Consider the following 25,882-nt stretch of genomic DNA (forward strand, 5'->3'; position numbering starts at 1 on the left):
TATGGTGATGTGCAACTATCAACCATTTTTGCTTTGGACCCTGGAACCTCTGGAAGGACCCTCGGGGGGCCCCCCCGGACACCGCCACTTGAGAACCGCTGTACTAGGGAACGGACCCCAAACCGCGTAACCACGGCATAAAATATGTCCAGTTTTGAGAGCACAATAACTTCATCCAAGTTTGTCTCGGTACCCAATAATAATCGTAGGTTTACAGAGCCAAATGCCACGGCTCAAGGGCTAATGCTAGCGTTGCCATGGATACGGCCTGTGAAGAGGCAGACGGAAAGCGAGCGAAACGCACTTCAGTGCAGGCGGTCTCTCCCGGGGGGATGCATCTCAGGCTAAACCGGGAGACCTTGGTCACCAGGTCGGTGTTCCCCCCTCTGAAGACGCTGTGAGTACCCCCCCCTCGCCCGCTCCTCTGGAGCCGCATTAGAATTGATAACCCTCTCAGGCGGGACCGGAGACGCCGTGCGGAGCGCGGGCAGAAAGGCCCGCTCCATCACAAAGTTATTATCCGCAGGGAGATTGTTACCATTCATCACGCGCCACAGATGAAACTCTCTGTTAGTCAAGGGAAACGCCTGTTTCACCGCCTCCTCCGCAGATCAATACGCGCCGCCATTTTCCCCTCTCTCCCCCTCTGCCACAAAAAAAAAAAAAAAAAAAAAAAGTAATTATATAGGAGAAATGTTGACAATCGATGGATCCGTCAGGTTGGGTTAAGGTCGGTGTGAGCGGCTGCTGCTCTGTCAGCCGTCACCGCCTGCGGCAGAACCGAGGATTCCCCGTCGTTCAACCCATTCTCCGTTTCTGATCGGCCGGACACCTCGGAACGAGCCGTAATACACGGAAACGCGCGGCTTAAAGCAAAGTTCACAAAGTGTTCAGCAGGGTTGCCAGGTTCCGCAGGTAAGTATGGAAATGTGTTTTGTTTTTTTTCGGCAATTTCAGACGTTATGGACGTTTGGCTGTTTTAATTGACATATGTTTTTTTGTTTGGCCCTCTTGAAAAGAGATTACATATCAATGTGGCTCCCCCGGTTAAACAAACGTTAAATGAAATATAAATTGCAAATAACAAGAGTAAAATAAATGAAGAAAGAAAACAAACGATCCCAAATGGTACAAGTGGGAAGCGCAAACTTTTGAACCAAATTCATATTTCAATGGGAAAAAAAACACAACATTTAAATAAAGGGTTAAATATTTAAAAAGATAATATAAGTTGAGATATTTGGTTTTGTCCCCGAGCGCACAATGGATTAAATCCTCTTAGAACGTCTGGGACATGACGAGGGTTCAGGGGGAAAAAAAAAAAGCGCGGCCATTGAAGTAAAGAGGATTTGAGACGAGGAAGAGGAACATTATTATTCAGTGAATTCATCAGCCTCGCCTTGACGTCTCCTTTCACTTCAGACGAGGCTGAACTTTATAATCCACCGGCAGGGGTCAGGGGTCAACAGCAGCGGGGACGGGAGGTGCAGGGGGGAAAATCACTCTTGCCCTGGAAAAAAAGAGAAAGTCTGACATCCAATTTTCGACTTGATTTATCAGTGCAAAGCCAAAATTGATAGTGTGTCATTACTGGGCAGAGCTGTCCTGGAAGGCTGTATCAAAACCTCCCCGTTTTGAGTTAGCGTGGCGGATCAATACGGCCCTATACTGTTTCAATTTGGGCGCCATTGATTTTCCCGCGCCGACTCAATACGGGGCGGGAACATTCATCATCGGGCGAGCGCCCGGTGCGATGCGAGGCCCTCCAACGGCCCCGACTGGCCGGCTCCTCGCGCGACGGGAGATCCGAAGCGGCACATTTCCACGTCGCTGCGGGACGGGGTGTGAGGGGGATTCTCATACTGTACCAAACGGACCGAGCAACTCATTGATCAAACGGATGAAGGCGGCGCAGGCCAACGGGGGCGGGATCGTTTGCGGTGCCGTCGGGGCTCTGAACGGGAGGAACGCAAACGCCCGGAGCAACGATATTTTACGAGGAGCAAAAAAAAAAAAAAAAAAACTCGAAATAATATTTCGCCGCGTCTCGCGCGCGGCGGAGGGAATCTCGGCCCGTCGTCTCCGCCGAAAAGTCAATCGAGTCGACGGAGGAGCTCCGCGACGGACGCCCCCTGTTGGGGAGAGCTGAGATTTCTGATACGTGGGGTTTGACGAAAGCTCTGAGTACAAGGTATGGCGGGAAAATATATATATATATATAAATATATTTTTTACTCCGTCTAATAGTTCAAACTAAATTGTCTTCGAGCGGCAGACTGTTCCTGTTCTGACTCCACACTCCTTTCCGTCTCGGCCTTTATTCAACGTATATATCGATGCTTCTCTCAGTGTTTTCCTAAAACAAGCCGCGTACGCCTCAGCAGCCATTGATTTTCAGCCAAATCCTTTCTAATTATATGACGTCAATCGTGTTATTCCTGTAAAGACCTTGAAACAGGGCTGCTCCAGCCATCGGTCAGGATTTCACAATTTCATTCAATAGTGGTTGAATCCGATATGGATGAGGAGGAGGAGGATACTATGTTATATCGATATGTTGACATTTTATACATAATGAGACAAATGCAAACCTTCTGACGTGCATAACCAAAACATTTCATCAGTCTTACAAAGGAATTCAATATTTAAATGAATTGATGAATATAAATGGTTGCGTAACTTCCCAACAAAGTCAAACGCATTCAGCCCTACATCATACAGATGTGTTTTAAGGATATCGCATGAACGTATAAACGTGTTTTATTTTGTTCTTGGCTGATATGGAATAACAAGTTGCGGGGGAGACCCTAGAACCGGAACCTTAAAAATACCGGCTCTGATCGAAACCAACCGATTGGAAATAGAATCAGTTTTCAAGCCCTAAATGTACTTCATGTACTGCGAGTAGTTATCTATAAACTCTATTATTTACAACAAGCCTAATACTGGCCAACGGTCCAGGCGGCTATGTTCATTTTAGAACATGAGAAAGCCCAAAAAATAGATTTAACATACTGAACAAGCAGCATAACTTCAGAGTAATAGCGTGCACCTGCTCTCAGCCTAAGAGGGATTTTGTTCATTATAAATAGTAAAAAAAACAATCAATATCCAATGGTGTGTCTCTAGGCAGGAGTTATGAGGGGGAAAAAGAAATGCAATTTATGTGCATGAGGGTGAAAACAAACACTAACAACTTAAACACACACACACACACACACACACACACACACACACACACACACACACACACACACACACACACACACACACACACACACACACACACACACACACACACACACACACACACACACACACACACACACACAAGCAGTCACATATAACAGACAGCCAGCCCTCAGTGCTCGGGGGCCTTATATTTTACAAGGGCAGCATAAATGGGAAAGTTAATGTAGCATTGAATAAGACTAAGCTCCTCAACTGCAACACCGCCTTGAGCTTGAGAGCATATTGCATCATTTTTCTTTGCCAGCAGGTTACCATTAAATTTGAATTTGTTAGAAGTTTTGCGGCACCATTCACAATGTGCCCACGCTCAATAACCTTTTGTTTCAATGCAAATGCTATATGCCCATGAGAAGGTCTCTATAAATATTTGAACAAGGCCCCAGTATTCACTCCACAACATTTTTTCACGGGTACTTTCGCTGGTGTTTCATCACTTTTATGAAATTCTTTTGCTGAATACATAGTTGGACATAGTTAAAATAGCCGTAAATGTAACAACAGTGTTGAATATATTTAAGTGTGTGTATACATCGATCAGCCACAACATTAAAACAACCTGCCTCATATTATGTAGGGCTGCAGATCTTCCTCTATAATCCCATTCCAATTTGTACGGTTTATTATTTTTAATATTCAAATATATTCAAATTTTTAATGCCCAAATTTAGTACTGGGGTTGGGTGGGGAGGAGAGGGAAGGCCGGAGGAGAGGGAAACACGCCGTTGCACCCGTGCGCCTCGGCTGACGTGGGCTTCAAACATTTACCGGAATATTTCTCTGTAATGTGCATTCACCACGCAACAAACTGGATGAACTGATATTGCTCATCATGTGTGAAATGATTTGCATTTTTATATAAAAAAAAAAATCCAACGGCAATTTCCTTGAACTCTTTTCATGTTCCTCAACTCATGCCTGAACATTTTTTGGCGTGTGGCAGGAAGCATTATCTGATTATTGGTCTGACACAGTGTTGTAGTACTCCAGATCGGTTTTGGTCCCGAGACCACATTCTGAAGGTCTCGGTCTTGTGTGGGAATCGACCGTGTTTTTACTCGGTCTTGTCTCGGCCTCAGACAAAGAGGAGACCGGTCGAGACCACAACTGCGGGGATATTACTTAATTTCCTGTGCATTTTCTGTTTTATTTGTGAACATTGTTACTCTGAATGGATGTACAACTTCCTGCTTCAAATGCAACCAATAACTTCACTCATTTCTAACTGGAAAATTTGGTAACTGCTAACGGCTGTCACCCCTCCCCGCCCCCCTTCACACCCACCCCGAGGAAGTGAAAGCGGGAGACAGGAGAAGAAGCTGTGGCTGTCTGAGGGGAGATGTCACACCTTTAACGGCAATTAGAAAGGAAGCATAAAGAAAGGTCAGCGAGCTCGGTGTAAGTGACGCTAGCAAGTGCTGACCGATACATCGCATTTTCATTGTCATCTCGATATGAACATGAGTGATAAACGCATCGTAAAAGGCTGCCTGAAACGCGTTTGTGGCGTGGGGTAGCTGTGGTTTAAGCAGCCACACCTGTCTTGCGTCTAGGTGACTGGGCCCGGGATCAGGGGTGGCTGTACAGGTAGATCCCCCATCGCCCCACACAGAGAGCCTCTGTCATGACCTGCGTCCGTCTGCTCCCGGCTTGTTACAGCTTGCCACTCCACAATAAACTGGTGAGTTTGCAATATCTCTGCCACAGCGATGAATAAGAACAGTTATTTTATTTAAAGGCGCCGTGCATTCACGCTCGGCGGCGGCTAACTGCCAAAACAGAATCCGGAAAGTGGCGGATCTGAACAGCGCGTGCGGGAGTCTCAAATGGCGTCGCTAATCTGGAGTCGTCGCCTCTGGAACAGGATCTGCATCACGGTGGATTCGGTAGATTCACATGATTTAAGTCCAGTGATTCACATGATTTGTAATTTTAGAGTTATTTTTGGCATGGGTTTATTTTCAAAATAATTTAGTTTAAAACCAACACATAGGATAGATGTGTGCATTTAAGGTTCTAGCAAAACAATACATTAACCATCATTGAGGCATGTCTTGATCAGTCAGGAATAGGCGCGGTTTTTAAATGTTAATTCTCCTTTACAATAATTCACAATAGGGTTGCCAAACTCTTTAAAATATGCAATAATTAAGATCAGTGTCTAGGATGGAATAGAGGCCACCCGATGTGGTCATTACGGCCAAAAACAAACTTTGCTCATAAAAATCCGCCCACATAAAATTTACCTCTGCAATGCCTATTTTATTATTTTATCAAGACGTTTGTCATGGCACACTTGATTTAAATATATGTGAAAAATATATGTGCCAATAAAAGAGGTGAATGAAGGGGGAATCTTCATTTGTTTTCTGTGGACTTTTTTTTGGGGAATGTGAATATTTCCGATCAATTTGAGGAGTGCCTACGGTTTGCACGTTCCACATTTTATCCTAAGTGTGTGATGCAGTGGGCGACTCGCACTGGTCTGGTCCTGGTCTCCACTCGGCCCCGCCCTGCCTTGGTCTTGGCCTTGATTTGATCTCAGCCGTGACTTGGTTTCGGATTAGATGGTCTTGCCAACACTGGTCTTGACAACAATCTTTATGTAGGTGGGACGTGTCAAAGTAAGATCCACTTGAATGCCAAGGTTGATGCAGGTTACGGCTGCACCGACAACCACGCTATGGTTTACTGTGTAAAGTCATATTCTTAAATGTACATATCGAGGCTGATCGATGTTGAACCTAGTAGCAGCAGCGTGTCACTCAAACAATTAAAAAACAAAAATCAAACGTACCCATTTGTCAACGATATCCAAAATGTTTCTATTACGCCGTAAAATCAATTATATTAAAATACGTGAAGTTAATTATCCCTCAAAAGCTGTCATAGTTTCCTGACATTCCACCCAACCCAGGAAATGTGACAAACTCAATTTCAGTGAATACAGCCAACAACATCTGTGTTGTATTTTCGAAATTTAATAGTAAAACCCAAACTACCGTTTCAGGGACATTTGTTTCTGGCAAATCGTCAGGGGCGGTTTCTGTCTGCGTGCCAGTGCGGGGGGCCCCCCTCTCCGCCTGCCCCGGGTGGAGCTCGCAGCCCAATCGGAACAGGAGCCAACGCTCCTTTTTACTTTCTAACCACAAGGGCACTGGAAAAACCCCAAAACAAAATAATCATAAAGCCGTGACATGTGTACTACAAACATCATCACCGTCTCACGTTCAGAAACAAGAGTCGGTTACGTCCAAATGAAAGGGCACATTCAATCAATCAAACTTTATCGTCAGAGCACATGTCTAACATTTGAATGCAAAGCAACAAGCTAATATAAAATACTGTAGGATACAAAAACAAAATTACAAAAAAAATATAAATAAAAATACAATATAATATATATAGGTATATACAAATACAATATAATAAAATAAAAAAATAATTGAAAAAGGGAATTAAATAATAACAATAATATTACTACTATTAATAATAATGTTATTATAAAAAAACCCTGAAATGGTCACTCTACAAGCACTTCTGATAATCACCCTCATGCACAGTATGAGACAAGTGCATTTCAGTACCAGAGTTAGCCTGTTACCACCAACTCTGGACCCTAAATCCTCCAGGGTTTGGGGGGTGGAGGGGTCTCAGTGTGCAGCCCAGAGGTGAGAGTGAGAGCGGGCCGTTGTTTTAACAGGACTCCTGGGGGGTGGGAGGGCTCCAACTAGCACCGTGTGCTGCGATGCGTGACTGAGTTCCCGGACATCGCCACAGAAGCATCCAACCCCCCCCCCCCCCCCCCCTTCCCCCACCACCACCATCACCACCACCACCCCAAACCTCCACCTCTCTTCAACCCCGGCCCCCTCTGACTGGCGGCCAATCAGCCGTCTCCAGGGGATTAAGCCGCTCCGCGCTGTAATTGCGTTTGCTGACCCGTCTGCTGACCCTATTGGATTCTGGGAAAATGACATTATTTGGTGGTCCCACTATCTCATCCCTGCCCACTGCACAGAGCAGGTAACTTATTTTATTCCCACCCCCCCCCCCCTTTCATCGCCGCGGCTTTGGCCTTTGCCTCGGCCCACGTCGTGTCCGTGTGTGTCTCCGTGTGTGCCCCGCAGGGGGTCTTACCTCTGGGCCACGCCGCCCCAGGCACCGTGCTTGTTGGTGAGGATGTTGACGATCTTCTGCTTCAGCTGGTTCGCGGTCACGTGGTCTCGGTGTTTGGCGGCGCTGATCAGGTGGTCGCACATCTTGTCCTCGTCCCTTCTGTCGGCGGCGTACTGGGCACAGTTGGACTGGGGGTGTGAGGCGGGTATAAGAGGAAGGTAAAAAAAAAAAAAAGTCACATGAAGACGCAATTTAAAAAAATCGCTTATATTATTTCTTTGGCGGTTTGGGTTTCCACGGCAAAAATGACATCATCCCCATGCGAGTTAAGGTTATTTGACTTGCATGAAGCCGAGGGGAAAGACGGAGCCTCTAATGGAGAGTTTGTCACTGGGAAACTGATACGGCTTCATTCAACACAGCACAGTGCATGGAGGGATTAGTGGGAAGCTGAGAGATAGGTTTCCGCTCCCTTGGCGGTTTGCAGTATATCATGGTGAGCGGCCTGCGAGCCCTTCCCTGCAGACAGGACAGGGTCCCTGTTAGGGAGCGCTGTGCGTTGCCGTCACAGGTCAAAAGGAGAGTAGCCTCATAAATCCAAGACCCAACACAGAGGAAAGGTTGACAGAGGCTCCGCTAGTTTACAGAGAGATCTGTGACTGTACAAGAACCATCAGAATTATTGGCCGAGTCTGCCCACACATACAGGCACAAGGAGTCTGACTTGTATCTTACAGGACAACAGTAAAGAATGTAAAATTTTAACATTACATTTAAAAAAAATAAGAATTTGTGTACAATTTCTATGTACATAAACATGCAATGAAATGAAAAATTGTAGGCCATATCATCTGTTTTATCGCCATCTTTGTTTTCGATATGGAATCTATAGTTCTAGCTGTTAGTATCAACGTGAGGTCCGTGGACCGCCCAGGAGTCCTTCAAAAGGTTCCCGGGGGTCACCAGCCAAATGAACGATAGTTCAACTTCATCACTACTTCATTTAAAAGACGTTTGCACCATCACAGAATATCCAATAATGACTGTTTAGATCCTAATTCCAATTCCAATATCCCTGAGTAGAATATACATACTAAAAGCAAAAATAATTTACTGCAGTTTTAGTGAAATAAAGAAAGGTTGAAAGAGAAAATAAATAAATAAATAAATAAATAAGGAAATTAAAAATATACAATACATCCTGCAATGAAATTATGACTAACTTCAGTTAGCAGTCATTTTAATGCATTTAAGATAAATGTATGAAATTTACAAAAAGTCAACTATATGCAGGGTTGAAATATTCCATTCATTTTCCAGATTTTGACAAAAAAAAGCATGATCTGTGACATCTCTGATTTTATTCATCATTTCCACGAGGTTGCAGTAGATTAACATTTATTTTTACCTGCACTTACATTGCGGTGAACGCTGCAGATTTTGAATTAATTTTCAACATTGCGGAATTTTGGAAGGTTAGTTTATCGCCACCATCAGGAGAACTGCTCGACACACACTGCACCGGACAGAATCCAAGATGGCTTCTCGATGGGGAAAAAACCCCCAAAAAAACCCACCTATGATTTAAATAATGTGGAGCTAATTGTAGGAGACCCAAGATCAATACTGAATTCATTAAAATCAGAGGTTAGAAAACAACGTTTGAAACTTCAGTTCTAAAGTTTCCCAGGCGGCTCAGGAGCGAGGCAGAGGAGCCCGTCTGACTTCATCTCGTCGACCAAAACAAGAGCGTCTCACCATTCCGCTCGGCGGGGACGTCTCGCCAATATTCAAAATCTAATTTGCTAACAGAGGCGGGAAAGTTAATTGAATTTCCAGACTTAAATTTGAATTCTGTCAGATATCATAGCGGCCCGTATTCCTCACATGGGCGGATAACTCAATCCCTGCTTGTCATCCACCGTTACCGTGCCGCCGTCCTGACAAACATCAAACGTTATCAGCGGCGTTAAAGCGCGCGGCGCCGCGGCCTGACACCGACTTAATTGTGAAAGTGCCGCATCTGCCTCCTCCCGGGCCCTCCGTCCGTGAGCGGCGGCTGTGAAGCAGCGTGGCGGCGGATGAGAGGTTGGTTCGCAGGGCAGTGGGGGGCGGGGGCCGGAGGCGCGGGCGCAGGTAGACGGGGGAGATCCAGACGTCTCCTCCGGTTTATCCGGGCGGGTCAAGGATCCGGCGCGACCCGACGTCAGGCGGCTGCTCCGGGTCGGCTGCTGCTCCCCGATAAGAAAACCACTCCACACATGTAGTTAGCGGCAAAGGGGAACGTAGGGAGAAGTGTGTGTGTGTGTGTCCTCCTCCTGCCACTCACATTTGGATGGAGATATGGTCTTGCAGGTATGCGGGTGTGCATGCATCTATCTGTCACTCGCCGCCTCGTGGTGACACGCCCGGCAGATTAAAGTCAACCCTAAGCAGAACCCCTGCGTCAACCTCGGGGAGGTTCCGTTCTGCTGTGACCCGACATTGCGTCCATGTTCCCGCGGCGAACGGGCCGCGACGCGCGCCCCTGGACCGCGGAGATGAACGTCCTCTGAGACGTCCATTTTCTGAGTAAGTGACATAATATAACTCTTAACTGCAGTGATCCTTTGCGTTCGTAATTCCACCAGGCCTTTCATCGATGTATAACAGAGGATTTTACGAAAAAGTAAAATGAATATTACTGACATATCACTTAGTGACTGGCTTGTTAAATCCCTTGATTGGGAATTACAAGGTTAAGGCCTAATCCACATGGGGGGGGGCAAGGACAAGATTAGTGAGACCAACATTTACAAGCTAATAGGATTCATTGAGAGTTAATTAGCAAAGTGGTGCAATATTCAATGGGAGCATCTGGTTGAATATAACTTAAATAAAACATATGATCAGTATTTATGCTGTATTGATGTATATTCATGCTTTTGAACTGAATATTGCTTGTGTAGCTCGGCCGCGGCACCATGACCCTGAGTCCGCCGTTCATTGTGAACGGAAAGGGCTCAAAGTGGGAACATGAAGAGGAAACCACTCCATTGGTCCCCGTGGCGACCGTTGTCCCCTGCGCGCCTCCCACCCCGACAGTTTAAGGAGCCGCGGGCCGACCACGGCACGGCGCCCGGGACGAAACTCCAGAACTCCAAGACAATGCCTTGCCCGCGGGAATTGGCGGGAGAGTAAACCTGATGTTCCCGTCTTATGGTGATGGTGGTGGCGGGGGATGGGGGTTGGGGGCCTAAGGAGGCCTCGTGTACCTCGAAATCGGCGTGCTTGTGGACGTCCTCGGCCCGCTGCCGGTTGAGGATGAACTCGGCCTCGTTGGCGACTCGGACGATGTGGTCCTTCATGGCGTGGCAGAGCAGCCTTCAGCGGCAGCAGAGGGGGAGAGAGAGGAATTAATCGGACGGATGACACGCCCGGGCATACGCCGTATATTATTCATGACAAGATGTAGGATGTTTATCCGCCATCATCCATTATCGTGGCACTGGCGAGGACAGCAGCTCAGGTACGGCCGTTGCAGTGTGACGAACCGCATGCACGCACGCACGCACTTGCATGTGTTAGTCTGTCGGCCGTTCGTATCAATGGAGGAGCGTCAAAGCAACGCCCCCTGCTGGTCAGCACCTCCATTGAGAAAATGTCAAAATGTGTGTCGGTGACAATCACAATCTGATTTTCAACAGGAATATAATATGTTTACAGCACATATATATATATATATATATATATATATATATATATATATATATATATATATAGTATATATCTAGTATATATCTAGTAAATATATATATATATATATATTACTCAAGTAATTTAGTGATAAAATAATAATATTATTAAATATACTGTATATATTACAATTCTGAACAAAATCTTCCAAAATATTGCGCTCCCATTTTTGGGAGCGCAAGACAACGAACGCAGACAAAACAGTCTCTTGTCTCCTCCATTTCTTTTTCTCCGCCAAGACTGGGCGTGCAGTCCGATGCGTTGGGGGATGGGGGGGGGGTATGATACTGTGTTGAGATTTTGGAGCAACACTGCCCCCAGAACTGTGCACGCGGCGCGAGGCGCAGCATTCCAGCAGTTGAGAGGCAGCGCCGGTAATCAGCGCCATTTGTCCGCGTTACGTTGCGAGACTGCAGGTCAGCCGCGTTGAGGGGGGGAGGGGGGCGTCATTAAGGCCTTCAGGCCCATCTGCCACGTGCTCTGATTGACTGAGCGTCCCTATTCACTGACCAGAACGCCCCCCCATCCCGCGCTGCTGACAAGCGGGGGGCCACGGACCACGTCTCCCCGGGTCCTCCGCCTGCGCTCACATTTAAATTCCAATCTATTTAATAATTGAAAACACCCCGGCTATTGTGCGGAGATTATGTGCCATTTTACACGCCATTAGGCCGACTTTGTTTTAATTAAAGTGGGCGCTGAATATCCAGCGTTTGATACGGGCGGTAATTTCTTTGCCCGTCCTTAAGAGACGGAGTAATCCCGCAGCTGCTGCTGCCTCTTTAACTGTTGACAAGCTCTTATTAGACAGGGACGGTTTAGAGGGAAAAGCTGAAAACATTGGTGGAAAGAGGGTTTGCTGAGGCTACACATAAAATAAAATAAAAATAACGTTGATACACTACTTATGCAATATAAATCCAAATTATCTGTAAAATATGGCAATAAAATTATGATTGGGACCAATAAATTGATTAATTACAGTGTTTCAGCAAAACATGGAGTAAAGAGATTGTATTTAAACTATAACCCTGTTTATTTTCTGGTCCAGCAATCCTTATTGAACTAAATTTAAAATTGTACGCAACTTTGAATAGGGAGACAGAAGACGGAGTTTGCCTTATCTAATGTGTTCCGTTTGTTTGCTGCTCATTGGAATAGAAAAGACAAATTTGGTTCAATGCCTTCAGGGTTTTATCTTTGTCTTTTACCAAATGACCAATTAGCAACACACTTCCCAGGTCTCTGTGATGACCGCTTGGGATGTCAGGACATTTCCCTTGGATTGGTAAGAGTGAGGTTAGAATAATAACAGTATGTCAACACCACGCACATACAGTACATAGACAATTTGAGATGAGATGTGTGGGATTTAGCATGTGGGGCTTTGCTGCAAAATATAAACAGCTATATTTCACAAGAATGAAATAATGAACAAACTCTTACTTAATGATGAATTATCCAACAATAATACATGATCAGAAAATAAGTTGTTGTTATTAAGTATTAAAGCACTAGTAATGACAGTATCACACTCTTCCTAGAAATTAATCATAGAAAATGTCTATTCAAAATGCATTCTGTTTGACATTTTCAAGGGCCTTAGGGGCCGAACAAATTAGACAAGTTATTTTTATTTCATTAAAAAAAAAAAAAAAAAAAATGCAAAACCACCTTTAAACTGTTCAAATTATCTGAATCAATTTGTAATGAACCGACAATGAAAATGAAATGATAATGAACTACTTGTAGATAGATATTCTCTCAGGTTTTATATTAATTATTATTAAATGGACACTGCTTCTCGGTAGTCATGTGTTTCTAGGTGCTTGAAGTCCTTCAGGTATTTCTGATATGTATTTATTCAAAGGGCTGCAGTAATACATGGGCCTCATTTGCCCCGTGGGCCGCCAGTTGAGTAGGCCTGTCATATGATATCCCATTCATCTGATGAGATCCTACTTGTACGTGACGGTGTACGGACACTTGGCCAGTTCACCTCGACATCAGTGTGTTGAGTTAAGTTCGGCTGAATCGATGCGATATGTGTCTGCAGCACCCTGGACAGCACCGTGCGGCCCCGCTGCCTGGAACGCCCTTTGTTCCAGGGCCGACAGGGGCCAAAGAGGACAATAGGGGGCCGGAGGGGCCAGTGGGGGCCGAAGGGGCCGATGGGGGCCAGAGGGACCCAGGTTGGGCTCAGGCTGCAGCCCGAGCGGGGAGCCGGCGCGGGCATATGGGTCAGCAGATGGACAGGGATGCTGAGCTGACCTAATCTGCTCTACACAACACCACGAGAGAGGGATGGAGAGGGAGGGGTGCAGAGAGAGAGAGAGAGAGAGAGAGAGAGAGAGAGAGAGAATTTGGGGAGAACGGTGGGGGGGCTGAGCAACGGGGAAACAGAGAGGGAAAGAGAGAGACCGAGAGATAAAGAGCAGAAATATGCAGCATATGTAAGGAGACAGATGGGCAGACAGGTAGACAGACCATGACCTGAGGTGAGAGTTGGAGCCAAAATTGGCCGGTAAATTGAAAGCTTTGCCTCTCGACTCTGGAGAAAACGACCCCTAGACACCAAAGCTCCTTCACTTGGGGCAGCTGACCGTACACTGCAGCAGAGCTTCCGTTAGAAAGAATCGGGAGATTTCAATTTCCCGGACAAACAGGAGAGATTCCAGTCAAATATTACCTGTGTTTATTGAGCTTAAAAACAATTGATAAGGAGGCTTTATAGAGAATGACATCATCAAGGCATGTAGATGTATGTTTTTTATTGAATATTAAAAATGAAATTTGTCCCGTCAGTTAACGCTATTTTAAAAATAAATAAGTAAATATTATGAATATTACTACTTGAAATCAAATAATTTCCGTTCGTGAACAATAAGTAACAAGTGCAGCCGGTTTATTTAACATTTCACTAAAATACAATTTTGGTAAAATCCAAAACAATATAAATATGACAAGTAGGCCCTAAATAAATAATAAAGTTTGTGTTGTTGTCCGTCTTCTTCCTGTCGACATATTTTACACAATGAATATTTACCGTCTGCTTTTGGGAACTTAAATATAAAAAAAAACAGCAAACCATGGACGTATGTGTCCAAACGACACATCATCTTTCTGCTTCTTCTCAGAGCTCTGGACGCTCCATGTGTGTTTACTGTGTTCACAAGCACGTGTCCACGGGGGAGGGGGCGGGGCTTTGTTTTAGATCATCCAAACTGATTGGCTTTCTGTTGCAACTTGCCGAGCGCGGAAATGAACAGGTCGGTGGATTTATTTTATCGAAAGCATCAAGTCTATTTTATTTTGACATTGAGGAAAAAAATATGGCGATAATTATCGTTATCGTTGTATCGCCCAGCACTAATTCAAATTGTGCTTGGAGGGAATTATTTTCACCAAACACTATGACCGGGGAGATTTCAATATGTCAGACTTCAACGGAAACACTGCACTCCAGGTACTTTGCCACAGCGCAGATTCCTGAATACCTCAGTGACCTGCCCCCACAAGCCTATCAGTTCCCAAAGTGCTCCACGACATCCCCAGTTGAGTTTATAATTTCCCCACACTAACAGCCTGGAGTAATTTGCCAAAACCTACTTGAAGGTGAAAGCCCTTGTCAGTGGTCCCCCCCAAACTTCTCCCAAACCTGAACTCTCACTTCCGCCAGCAGTGCAGCAGCAGTCCCTTCTGGCCCGCCGGTCCCGGTCTGCCATCTTAACAACGGCCCGGAAGGACTCGCTCACTGGTGATGTCCGCCAGCGGATCCTCGCTCGGTGCCATCGCCGGCCCCTGCAGTACCAGCTTCTGGCCACAGCCCCTCGCAGCCGCTTCCACGGCGGCAGCTTTGAACGGAAGCTCCTCTAGAGGCGAAGATGAATCACTCCGGAAAGGGGTTCGTTCCCGGCGATCGCCAACCACCGGGTTGGGCCCCCCCGGTCCGTCCCGTACCCTACGCCGCCGTCTGATCCAGCTCACCACCCGGCGGTGACCGGTTCAGATCCAATAGCTCTGCTCCTCCCACCACCTGAGCCGCCCCGAACATAAAGGCCTGAGGTTCGATGGAACAACTACCACGCTGATCATCGACTTCCCGCCCGAGGTGCTCTGGTACCTCGTACACTCATGAACCTCCACGGCTTCCAACACAGTGTTGGTTATGAGCAGAAGTCCAACAGCCCCTCCACCACCGCTCACATGGGCGTCCAAGTCTTCCCGGTATCAATTGGAAAGACATAGGAAAAGTGATTGGCTCTTCAGTGTGCACAAATACCTACCGCCCTTCGTTGATCAGCTCGATGAAGGCCAATCCAGCGTTCTTCTGGATGGAGTTCTGCCACTCCTGCAACACAAACAGGGTGGAGGGTTTCGTTTTTTTGGGGGTTTTTTTTGTAACCGCAGCTGCAGATTGATTGATTTATTAATTTGATTGACTTTATCAAATTACAAAAAAAAAAAAGAAAAGAAAAAGAACCTTACATTCTTCTGAGTTATACGAGATAAAATATAAAAAGGGCAACCAGGGAGAGGTTGATTTATAACTTGGCAATAAAGTCATAAGAAAATACCAATAAAAACAGTTATGTAGAGACTCGCGTTTGTGTAGAGGGGAGTGAATTGCAATAACATTTTGAAAAGTAAAATGCCAACAGCCAAATCTGTTTTCTTTTTTTTAATGCTTAAAAGGCTGCATAACCGCACGCTGGATCGCACAGCACCCCCGACAGCGGTCTAGAAACTTATTTTATGGCTTGTAATTCAAGCAAGTAAAGAAAGTCCCTCAATTCAAACATCCGTTGAGGGGGAAAAAAAAAAAAAAAAAAGTCAAAATCCTGCACGGCATGTGTGACCGTCTCCTCTTCCCCTGTGAAAAGATCTGTAAACACAGGAGAGATGTAATTGTGGGATGAAACCGTATCCCCTCGCTTAAACACAGTCATTTCCTCTGTCCCTTGCAGTGACAGATTACCGAACGGGCTCATCAGGCGCCGCAGCCTGGAACAGATCCTGGAACAGATCCTGGAACGGATCCTGGACCAGATCCGCTCCACCGGCCCCCCGGTGCCAGCGCTCGCTTTTTCATAACACGCTCTGGAAATGATTAAAAAGCCGTTTGAGAGCTCTGTGCCGCTCGCTGTGGGAACCTCGGCTCTCCCGCTCCCTCGCCGAGGTGCAAATGGAAGGGGAAACGGAGACGGCTCCAGTTGAAAGGAGGAAGAGGGAAAAAAACTGAGGTTTTCGAAAGGGCGTAAAACAGAGATTTTCGTTTAGCGCAGTGAGGGAAATGTTCCGAGATTAAATGATATAAATGCCTTGAAACTTAAACAATTTCATTATCCCTCTTATTTTTCGGCTGAATGCCCATGCACTCAAGGACTTCTGGTTTGCTTGTTTGTTTTATCATATTCATATGGACACGCATCAGAGTCCTGTAATGATTTCCTAATTTCCTTGAACCCTTTGTATGTGATGCATAAAGAATGCACTGACGTTTAGTGCTGTGTTTTGAATTGTGACTTTTGCCGTGGGGCCCCCTGAAAAACGAGCTCAAGGGATGAGGGTTCAGACAAGGGGACGCTGTCGATTTCTCTGTGAGACGTAGGTTTGTCGAGGCCTTTGAGTCCGTTCACCGGTCGTCCTTCCTTGGAGCACTTTTGGTAGGTACTAACCACTGCATACGGGGAACGCCCCACGAGACACGGCGTTTTTTGGAGATGCTCTGAGCCAGTCGTCTGGCCATCCCAGTTTGGCCCTTGGCAAAGTGCCTCAGGTCCTTACGCTCGCCCATTTTTCCTAGCCAGGTAGCCAGACCCATCTGCAGCTCATGTTTTGTTTGCTCTGCAGAGCACGTCTGGCCGCCCTCCCATTCAAACAGATCTGCACCCGTCCTGGCCAGAGTCGGGCCAATCACAGCCGTTTATCTAGTACGGGGCGGGTTTGATACGGTGCGGTGCGGAGGAGAGCCGCTGACTTGGCACGCTCTGTTGAATCAGCCAACGCATCAGTATTAAACTAACTTGATGGTTTAAAAAGGCTTTTGTTGAGAGGAAAGGTGAGTTTGCCATACTTCTGACAGGATTTGATTCGTAAAAGTTGAATTTACCAACTCAGTCACTCAACGCTACGTCACACGTTTTGTTGCTCTGATTGGTTGTAGGTCTATCCAACTGCGTCCAGAGACATGGCGCCCCTTGGAAATCGAAAAAATGAACAGAGAGATTCCAGACTAATACGCATGTGGGAATTAGTCTGGCGATGTCAGGGCCCATTTCTCCTGCTTCCAACACTTCAACTTCAACAACTGACTGTTCACTTGCTGCCTAATATAGGAGACAGGAGCCTTTGGAACCAGATGATCAATGTTATTTACTTCACCTGACAGTGGTTTTAATGTTGTGGCTGATCAGTGTGCGCATATATTCTGTATACATACATATATACATACATACATACATACATATACATATATATATATATATATATACACACACACACACACACATATACATATGTACACATATATATATATATATATATACACGTATACATATATACACACACATATATATATATACACACATATACATATACACACACACACACATCTATATATATATATATATATATACACACACACACACACACACGAGATGACTTTGGTATTATAATGTACTGTATTTTTCCTTTGTGTATGGTTGTCATGCCAGACAGACATTGGTTCATGCTAGAGTACACAACCCTAACCCTAGGATGCTTTTAGTCAAGGAGACGGCGCTGACACAGTGCTGAGCATGTGGTGTCCAAATGTTCCCGTGCCCCCCGCCTTGCTTCCCTCCCTGCTACAGTACCCGCTCTGAAGAAGCTGTTCCCCATTTGGACAGGGATCATGTGCAGCCTGCAGTCTTCTGAGGATCTGCTGCTCGCCCCGACCGCGCTCACGTGACAAAAATAAATAAAGAAATAAAAGCAGATGTGAGAACCGGGCACTGCCAGGAAAACGACAGTGAGGTCAGCGGGGGAAGTGACATCGACTCCTCAGATCCGCTCTCCTGTCCGAGGTAGAGACTTGCTGATGGCTGAGATGCTGCCGTAGATTTTTTTATTTAATTTTTTTTTAACCAGAGCTCCCCAAGGGGGCGGCCTGTAATTGCAGGGATTTCAGCGAAGGGAGTTGGATCCCATTTAAAGGGATACAAGCCTGTCTTGCACCCTGAGAAAAATAGCAATCTGAGCCTTGATGTTAATGCAGACCATGCAAACAGTCGTACCTCTGGTCGAGGGAACTTTGTTTAGAGGCCAAAATAAGGAAGGGATACGACGTGCGCGGTAATCTGTGACATGCAGCAGGGGACATGTGGGACATTTGGTATAGATTCAGGTTTGGCAACGGTGCCCAACCCTCGGTGCATCTTTAGGCAAAAAAGAACAAATAAATAAAATAAAAAGCACGCTACAAACTCTATGTGGCCCCTTCAAAAGACAGAATCTTCCTCCAGGAGGGAAGGCAGCTCAGCGCCGCGACCCTCCAACCTACTCTCTCCTCTCACACTTTCATCTCTGGTGAAATTCAGCAGGGCACAAAGTTTTCCTGGTGTTTCAATCCAACCTGTCAGTTGTCGGGAGCCGTTTGGCTTTTATCTGCCGTGCGCTCCGACTCCACATCTGGACGCCCTCCATCAGTAAATCTCGCTGGCTCCACTCGAGGAGCCCGCCGTAGGTTCAAGCCGTTACAAAAAAAAAAGAAAAAAAAAAGAAAAAAAAAAAAAGACAGGCCCGCTTCACCTCTTCACTCAGCCGGCCGAGCCCAGGAGAGCCGCGCCGTGGCCGAGCCCAGGCCGCACCATGACGGCGGGGATTAGCATGCACGGCCGAGGAAGAGGCGGATCATTAGCACTAATTTATTCACAAAAATGACAGGTCACAGAAGAGAGCAGGGCTAAAGGTCGGCTGAGCGCCCTGCGTGCTGTCGCTGTGCATCACGGTCACCGAGGCGTGAGGGATGCGCTTCTAGTTGGCGCTTTGCGAAAAGCGTTTCCTGAAAACACTGACGCAACTACATCGGCCCCGTCCCCGGGAAATTTAAAAAACGATTTGATCTCATTGTCGCGAAGATAACAAATTCCACAGTAGCTCGAGTCCCTTTTCCAGGTTGTAAAACGCAGTTCTTGACTGGTGTTGTGTAATATAATTACACAACGGAATCGTTCTCCGTCCTTCGCGGCATGGAGGGTTTCGGAACAACCGGCGGGGCGCGGGTCCAGTTTCAAGGCCTAACTGTCTGATCCATATCTCCGCCTGGGTTTCATCCCCAGAGCCTCTAATGGCGGGGACCCTCTGAAGTCCCAGTAACGCTATCTGTGGAAAACGGTTAGGGGGGGGGGGGTACTGGAGCTCGCATTCAGAGCCCTCACAACACACTGACGCCCTCATCTGCGATAAATCCCGGAGCTGGAAAAAGGCACAGGGAGGGGGACACCGAACTGCCTCCCCATCGACAGCAAAAACCTCCACAAAGAGAACCGGGACGGCAGCCTCCCTAAGACACCGATAACAGCTTGACTCACTACTCATAGTCCCATTTAAGTACATCTCCCGGCCTTTCAATAACAAATGGACGATTATGCGAGCCCCCCCCCCCACCCCACCATCATGCCAAAGCCCCCCGCCCGACAAGGGGCTTTGGTTGGAGGATACCGTGGAGCTGGGAGAGTAGCGGTCTGCCCACTGGAGGCTCCGGCCCTACAGTCTGGATCCGCAGAGAGGCTCCACGTAATGGCTTCCTTATGGGCTCCCCAGCACAAGACGGATGGGCTGACAGAAGGTATGTTAAATATCTCCTCTTCTAACTGCTACATCGGGGTTTTGACCTTCCCTGAAACAAGGGCTTAACAAGAGATTCGGGGGGTCAGCGCCGGGGTGATCAGTCACCGGCACTTTGCATGAGGCGGGGCTGATTCTCTCAACGGAAAAGCTTTCGCGATTAGGAGCTCGGAGTCGCAGTTGGAAAGAGCGCCGCGTTCTCACCGCGCCGTCGACGTCGACGGAGGGGGAGCGCCGTTCAACCCCGCATGTTTTTTTACAGTGCGGTGTCCTGAGAATGTGGCTCCCCGCGACCGAGGTGGAAGGCTTTGTCATATACCTAAAATAAGATGGCAGTCCATATCTTTAAAGGGGGATTTGTCCACTGGAGGTGCAATATGTGCTTATAAGCGACATGGGTCAGCTCCAGGTCCAGAGACGCCATGCGGCTCCATGCGGCTCCATGCGGCTCCATGCAGCTCCATGCGTCAGGGAGTGAGTTGGAAGAGACGGAAATATCTCACCTGAGAGCAAAGCAGCATGACGAGCTCCACCACAGACGTGCTGGACTTCATACACACCAGACCTGAGGAGAGAAGGAGGATCCCAACCTGAGTCAGAGTTCTTTGCCTCACGTCCCTGCACATTTAAGGAGCATGACTCTGAATTGTTGCATAAAGCCAAACTAGAATTAAGTGGGGGGGGGGGAGGCATTGATGGAGTTGTGCAAATGTTAAACAACAGATGTGGACGTGATGGTGAGTGCTTGCATTTGGACGACCATAAATCATAATTACATTTAACATAGCGTCATATATTCATGGTATATGCAAATTATACATTTTATATATTCAGCTAGAATGAAAGCAGTCAATCTGCACTAGAACATGTCTCGCACGCACACACACACACACACACACACACACACACACACACACACACACACACACACACACACACACACACACACACACACACACACACACACACACACACACACACACACACACACACACACACACACACACACAGAGAGCAGTGAAGATAGACGTTCACAGCCTGATCTTCTGCAGAAGGCGAGGAGAGCCAAATTAAACAAGCTGCAAGCGAAGAAGCTGCAGCGCATTGAGTGTTCTGCTCCTCCAGCGCTTTTCCGACTGGAGCCTCTGCCCGAGGACTCATTATGGGCTGGCGGTGACGTAGGGTCACCCGGCTTTGACATGGTTTCACAAAAGATGAGGTGTCAATCAACGGAGATGATTAAATGATTCAATTTGAACGACTCATGGAGAGGGAATGCTCCATGTGATGTGCAGCCACAATGTGTTATTACTTTATTCACAATATGTTTGATTTGCTGCTGTTATATCATTTTCAGATTTTGAATCATTGTGACAATAACAACAACGGAATCACAATTAAACACTTAAAACCTTCTGGGTTCCTTGTATAGGCGAGAAGCTCTGGAATACCGATTCGTTGTCAGTAAACACATGACTATTTCTATTCCAGAGTTCATGAAGATAAAACAAAGATAATATGTACAATCACTGTACACGTATAAGGACGTTTCGCATTCTGCTGAAATTATAAATTCAAAAAAAAAGTGCACATATTTACAAAGACATATAGAAAACAGTGCAATGAAAAGTTGTACAGCAAATAGTTATAAGTAGAATAGTTAAAAGTGCAAATAGTCAGAGAAACAGCTACTTTGCGTGAGGAGGCGCAATAATCTTAAATTGTAAAGGAATGGCCCGTCAGTAGATACCGTGCTGGACTAACTGTGCACAGCAGTAAAAAAAGTGAATTTCAATTCAATTTCACTTAATTTATTGACCCCGGACTGACTGGACAGCTCCAGAAAAGGCATACTTGTGAATTTAGACCATAAAATCATCCAGAACACGAACTATTCAGAGTGCAGACACGAGACAAGACACCATGTCACCATGTCTCCCTTTAGGTTGATGCATCTCTATTCATGGGCGGGGGGGGGCAGATGGTCCGAGGGGTCTCGTAGTAAACCCTCAGAGGGGATGTGACCCCTCTCTGGTGCCGCCGCTGACCCCTCGTTACAGCAGCGACACACCAAGCCATAAGTCAGCACGCACTGACGCGGGGAGTCAGGTAGAACGCTGACCCCGAACTGGTGGACAAACTAAATACATTCAGTCAAACCGGGGCCTGTCCGCCGCCGCTTCCTGTAAACAGGGCGAGGTTGAGCCACGGGTGAATGTGGCATTGTGGGGGCGCTGCGGCCGTCACAACAGGAGCAGTGTGCATGAGCCACCAACTCCAAGTGCACGCTACGGAACGGCAGCATGGTGACCGCATGTCTGCAGAGGGGTGAAGCGGGAGGGAGGGGGGCACGGAGGGGTGTTTTGGGGTGCGGAGCGGGGGGACACACGACCCCGGGCAATATAAGCTGTGATGGATGGTCGGCAATTACTGTTAAATGGAGCGCCTTTAGCAGCGCGGCACGGTGCGCTCGCCGCGGCCTGGAAGCGAAAGGGAGGAAAGGCCCAAGCCCCCGGTTCTGCGTTGTGATAAAGGTCACGGCATCCACCAGACGTTTGGATAAGTCCATAAACCTACTACTGCTTCATGCTTGTGTGCTCAGGAGCACGCTGCAAAAAAACAAAACAAAAAAAAAAAAATCTTAAAAAATAAATAGAATCTAAATTAGAGAGGAAATACCCAGACAAGCAAAAATGATCAGACAGTATTTTTTTAAAACAATGAAAAAAAAAATACCATGTGGTAGAAATGATTCTATATAACAGTATAATTATAGTCACAAGACTGTGTGAAATCCACCAGGGTGCAAATCATCAAAAGTCAGCTGTTTTATTTACAGTTATTGATTTTTACAGTTATTGATAAGATTTAGGATATTTTATTTGATCATATCATGATGCATTACATGAATGTTAAAAAGTATACAGTGTACTTGACGTGGACAGTGAAACTGAGAATACTGTCATTTTGTGCAGAAAAAATGTTGAGAAGGATGAAAAAACTTGCTGACATAATTAGTGAATCCCTCTAAATTCCACATACTGTCAAAGAGCGAACGTAAACGTGGCATTTGGAAGAGCTTTAGAAGAGCACAATGGCGGTTGGTGTGACCAGAATGTAATAACCATATAGATATTAAAGTGTGTCAGTGGGAGAGCATTCCTTTCCTCTCTGTGCAGACTCAGGAATTTAACACAGGAACAGCTCAGAGCAAAACCAACACTTTGGCACCAAGAAGCTGCAGGGATATCATTAACTTGATACGTGCACAACAGGCACGTATAGAACACACACACACACACACACACACACACACACACACACACACACACACACACACACACACACACACACACACACACACACACACACACACACACACACACACACACACACACACACACACACACACACATCGCAGGCTGTGCTTCTGGAGTGTTTTCGTGACTAAGTCGTGCATGGAGAGGCCTCTCACAGACCCAGTGGGAAGCTGCCAGCCTGAGCCTGGAGGAGCCTGAAGGAGCCTGGAGGAGCCTGGAGGGGCCTGAAGGGGCCTGGAGGGGCCTGGAGAGCCTCCAACCAGCCACCAGGGTAATGACACGACAGTCTCCTCAATAATAATACTGATTCCAAACCGATATCCTCAACACCCCCATACAAACACTAAACTCAGTGCAGCCTATCATTTAATTTCACTGTGATAAAAAACATTTTATTAAACCAAAACAATGAACTACTGATCCAGAAACAGTTGAAGCAGAGCGTGTTTACATGGTGACTAGCAGCATGAATCCAGACTTTGGATTATTGTTATTTCATTGTTAAATGAAAAAGCTGAATGTTTTAAAAGTATTAAACGGTGACATTTCTCTGTGCGATGGTAAGGATGGATACGTCATTTCCGTCTGGAAACGTAACCGAAATTGCCGAAGCGCAGAGTAAAAATCCCATTACTGGCCCAGTCCCGTGCTACTAGTACTAAGGGCCTTTATTCTGATTATTCACAGTCGTGAATAGCAGTGCTGACATTGTTCTGCGGTCACACAGTCATGATGGGACATTGTGACAGCAGTCGTGCAGCCTCGTACCTTCTATCAGCAGCTCCTGGCCGTGGCTGCCCAGCAGGGTGCGGGACAGGAAGGGAGCAAAGTCCACAAAGATCTCCCTGAGCAGGGGAGCCACCTTCTCCAGGGCCCGCTCCAACTTAGTGGTGATACTGGGAGAGAGAGGGAGAGAGGGAGGGAGGGAGAGAGAGAGGGGGGGGGGGGGGTAGAGACATTTTACTGCTGTTGCCGTACTTATTCCATTATTGTCATATTTCATTACTAGTTTCTTTCCACCTCTATTTGTTCTCTCTGCTGTGGCAATACTGTATTTATTTACGCCAGTTAGGGCATGTCAATAAAGCCTTGTTGGAATTGATCGAGAAGTAGAGAGATAAAAATAGATATAAATAAATGGAGACAGACAGACAGACAGACAGACAGACAGACAGACAAGAAGTGAAAGGAACAAAAGTAATAACAGAGGTGAATCAACCAAATAACATCTGTATTTGCTTTTCTTTGCACACAAAGGCCGCTGCACCAGCTCTAGAGGGCGTGTGAGGTATTATAGTCGTGCGGTCGCGCGACGCAAAGAACAAAGTCAATTTTAAAAAAAGCTCCGGTGCAGAACCAACAGCCCGGTGGTCAGGGCTGTGGCCCATATATGTGTTTGTTGAAATACATCATCATCAAACAACATTTGTGTTGTTTTCTTGTGCAGATTCCTCTCTGAGCTGCCGGTCAGCCACGTCGCGTCTGCACAGGGGTTGTTCGTCTAGTTGTCACGGTGTATGGTGTTTTTAAGCTTATACCTTATTTTTTGGATTATTTAAAATACTATCGTCACCTGAGGTTACCGCTCTAAGACAAAAATCATTTTGATGCCAGTAAGCGCAGCTTTATTCCCGATGATCCCGAAAAAAATCAGGTTTTGGTTAAAAAATACCAGCATTTTCCGCAAATGTGCCCAGACATCACTGAGAACAGATGATGATGATGATGATGTGTGTGTGTGTGTGTGTGTGTGTGTGTGTGTGTGTGTGTGTGTGTGTGTGCGTGTGTGTGTGTGTGTGTGTGTGTGTGTGTGTGTGTGTGTGTGTGTGTGTGTGTGTGTGTGTTTGGCGCCTGTGTGTGTGTGTGTGCTGAGATGATGTTTAATCTAAGGTGCCAACAGGGTTACACAGGTCCCAACACCAGTAGCATCAGGTTCTCTTACCATTCCAATGGGAATGTTTGGCAATAACTGAGTGGAACAGTCCGTACAGGGAGTCATGCTCTGAGTCTGACTGATGCTGTAAAAGATCAGAGCTTGTGTCTGCCCAGTGTTTCATACACACACAAACAAACGGTCGTGCACTAAAACACCACTGTTGCAGCGGTTGTTTACTGGTCGTGTTCTGAACACCGTATAGATTTACGCCAAACATCCGCTGGCAACATAAAATAATGACTGACGCGTTGTCTATCTTTTATCGACCGGAGACATCTCACAATGGTTTTATGTGTCAAGGAAGCACAAAAATCGCGACAGAAAACAGCTCCTCTGTTTTCCACCTCTCATGTTTTGTAATATGAGGGTATGAGTGTATTTGGGCGATGTCTTACACGCTGTTTTACCATCGTTAAATAATTTTCTTTTGGCCTGTTTACTAGTCAGCACACACACTTAACATGACTGACCATGTTCATGATGATGATGATGAAAACTTCAATCCTATTGTGAGCAATCTACCTTCAATACATCTCTTGCTCCCGCCGAAAATGACAGTAACGTAGATACGGCAAAATTAAGTAAGTCACCATAGTTGTCATCGGGACCAGGAGATAATCTTAAGGTAGGTTTTTATTTTTACGGTCCTTTAAGGTGAGGTCCGCCGGGCATCGAGGACAAAGCAGCAGAACAA

General features: G+C 46.3%; 1 protein-coding gene across 1 annotated transcript in view; it reads right to left on the bottom strand.

Annotated features, from left to right (window-relative positions):
* Window positions 1-25,882, bottom strand: part of nbeab (neurobeachin b) — a gene marked incomplete at both ends in the record, with an annotated part of 275,893 nt that overhangs the window by 107,794 nt on the left and 142,217 nt on the right. Inside the window, 5 exons of the mRNA XM_080007466.1 lie at window positions 7,390-7,556; window positions 10,623-10,731; window positions 15,390-15,454; window positions 20,436-20,497; window positions 24,021-24,148. Coding sequence (XP_079863592.1) covers window positions 7,390-7,556; window positions 10,623-10,731; window positions 15,390-15,454; window positions 20,436-20,497; window positions 24,021-24,148 — 531 coding nt within the window. The remainder of the gene's footprint in view (window positions 1-7,389; window positions 7,557-10,622; window positions 10,732-15,389; window positions 15,455-20,435; window positions 20,498-24,020; window positions 24,149-25,882) is intronic.

This window comes from Zeus faber (assembly GCF_960531495.2).
Source record: "Zeus faber genome assembly, chromosome: 9".
Classification (NCBI taxonomy): domain Eukaryota; kingdom Metazoa; phylum Chordata; class Actinopteri; order Zeiformes; family Zeidae; genus Zeus; species Zeus faber.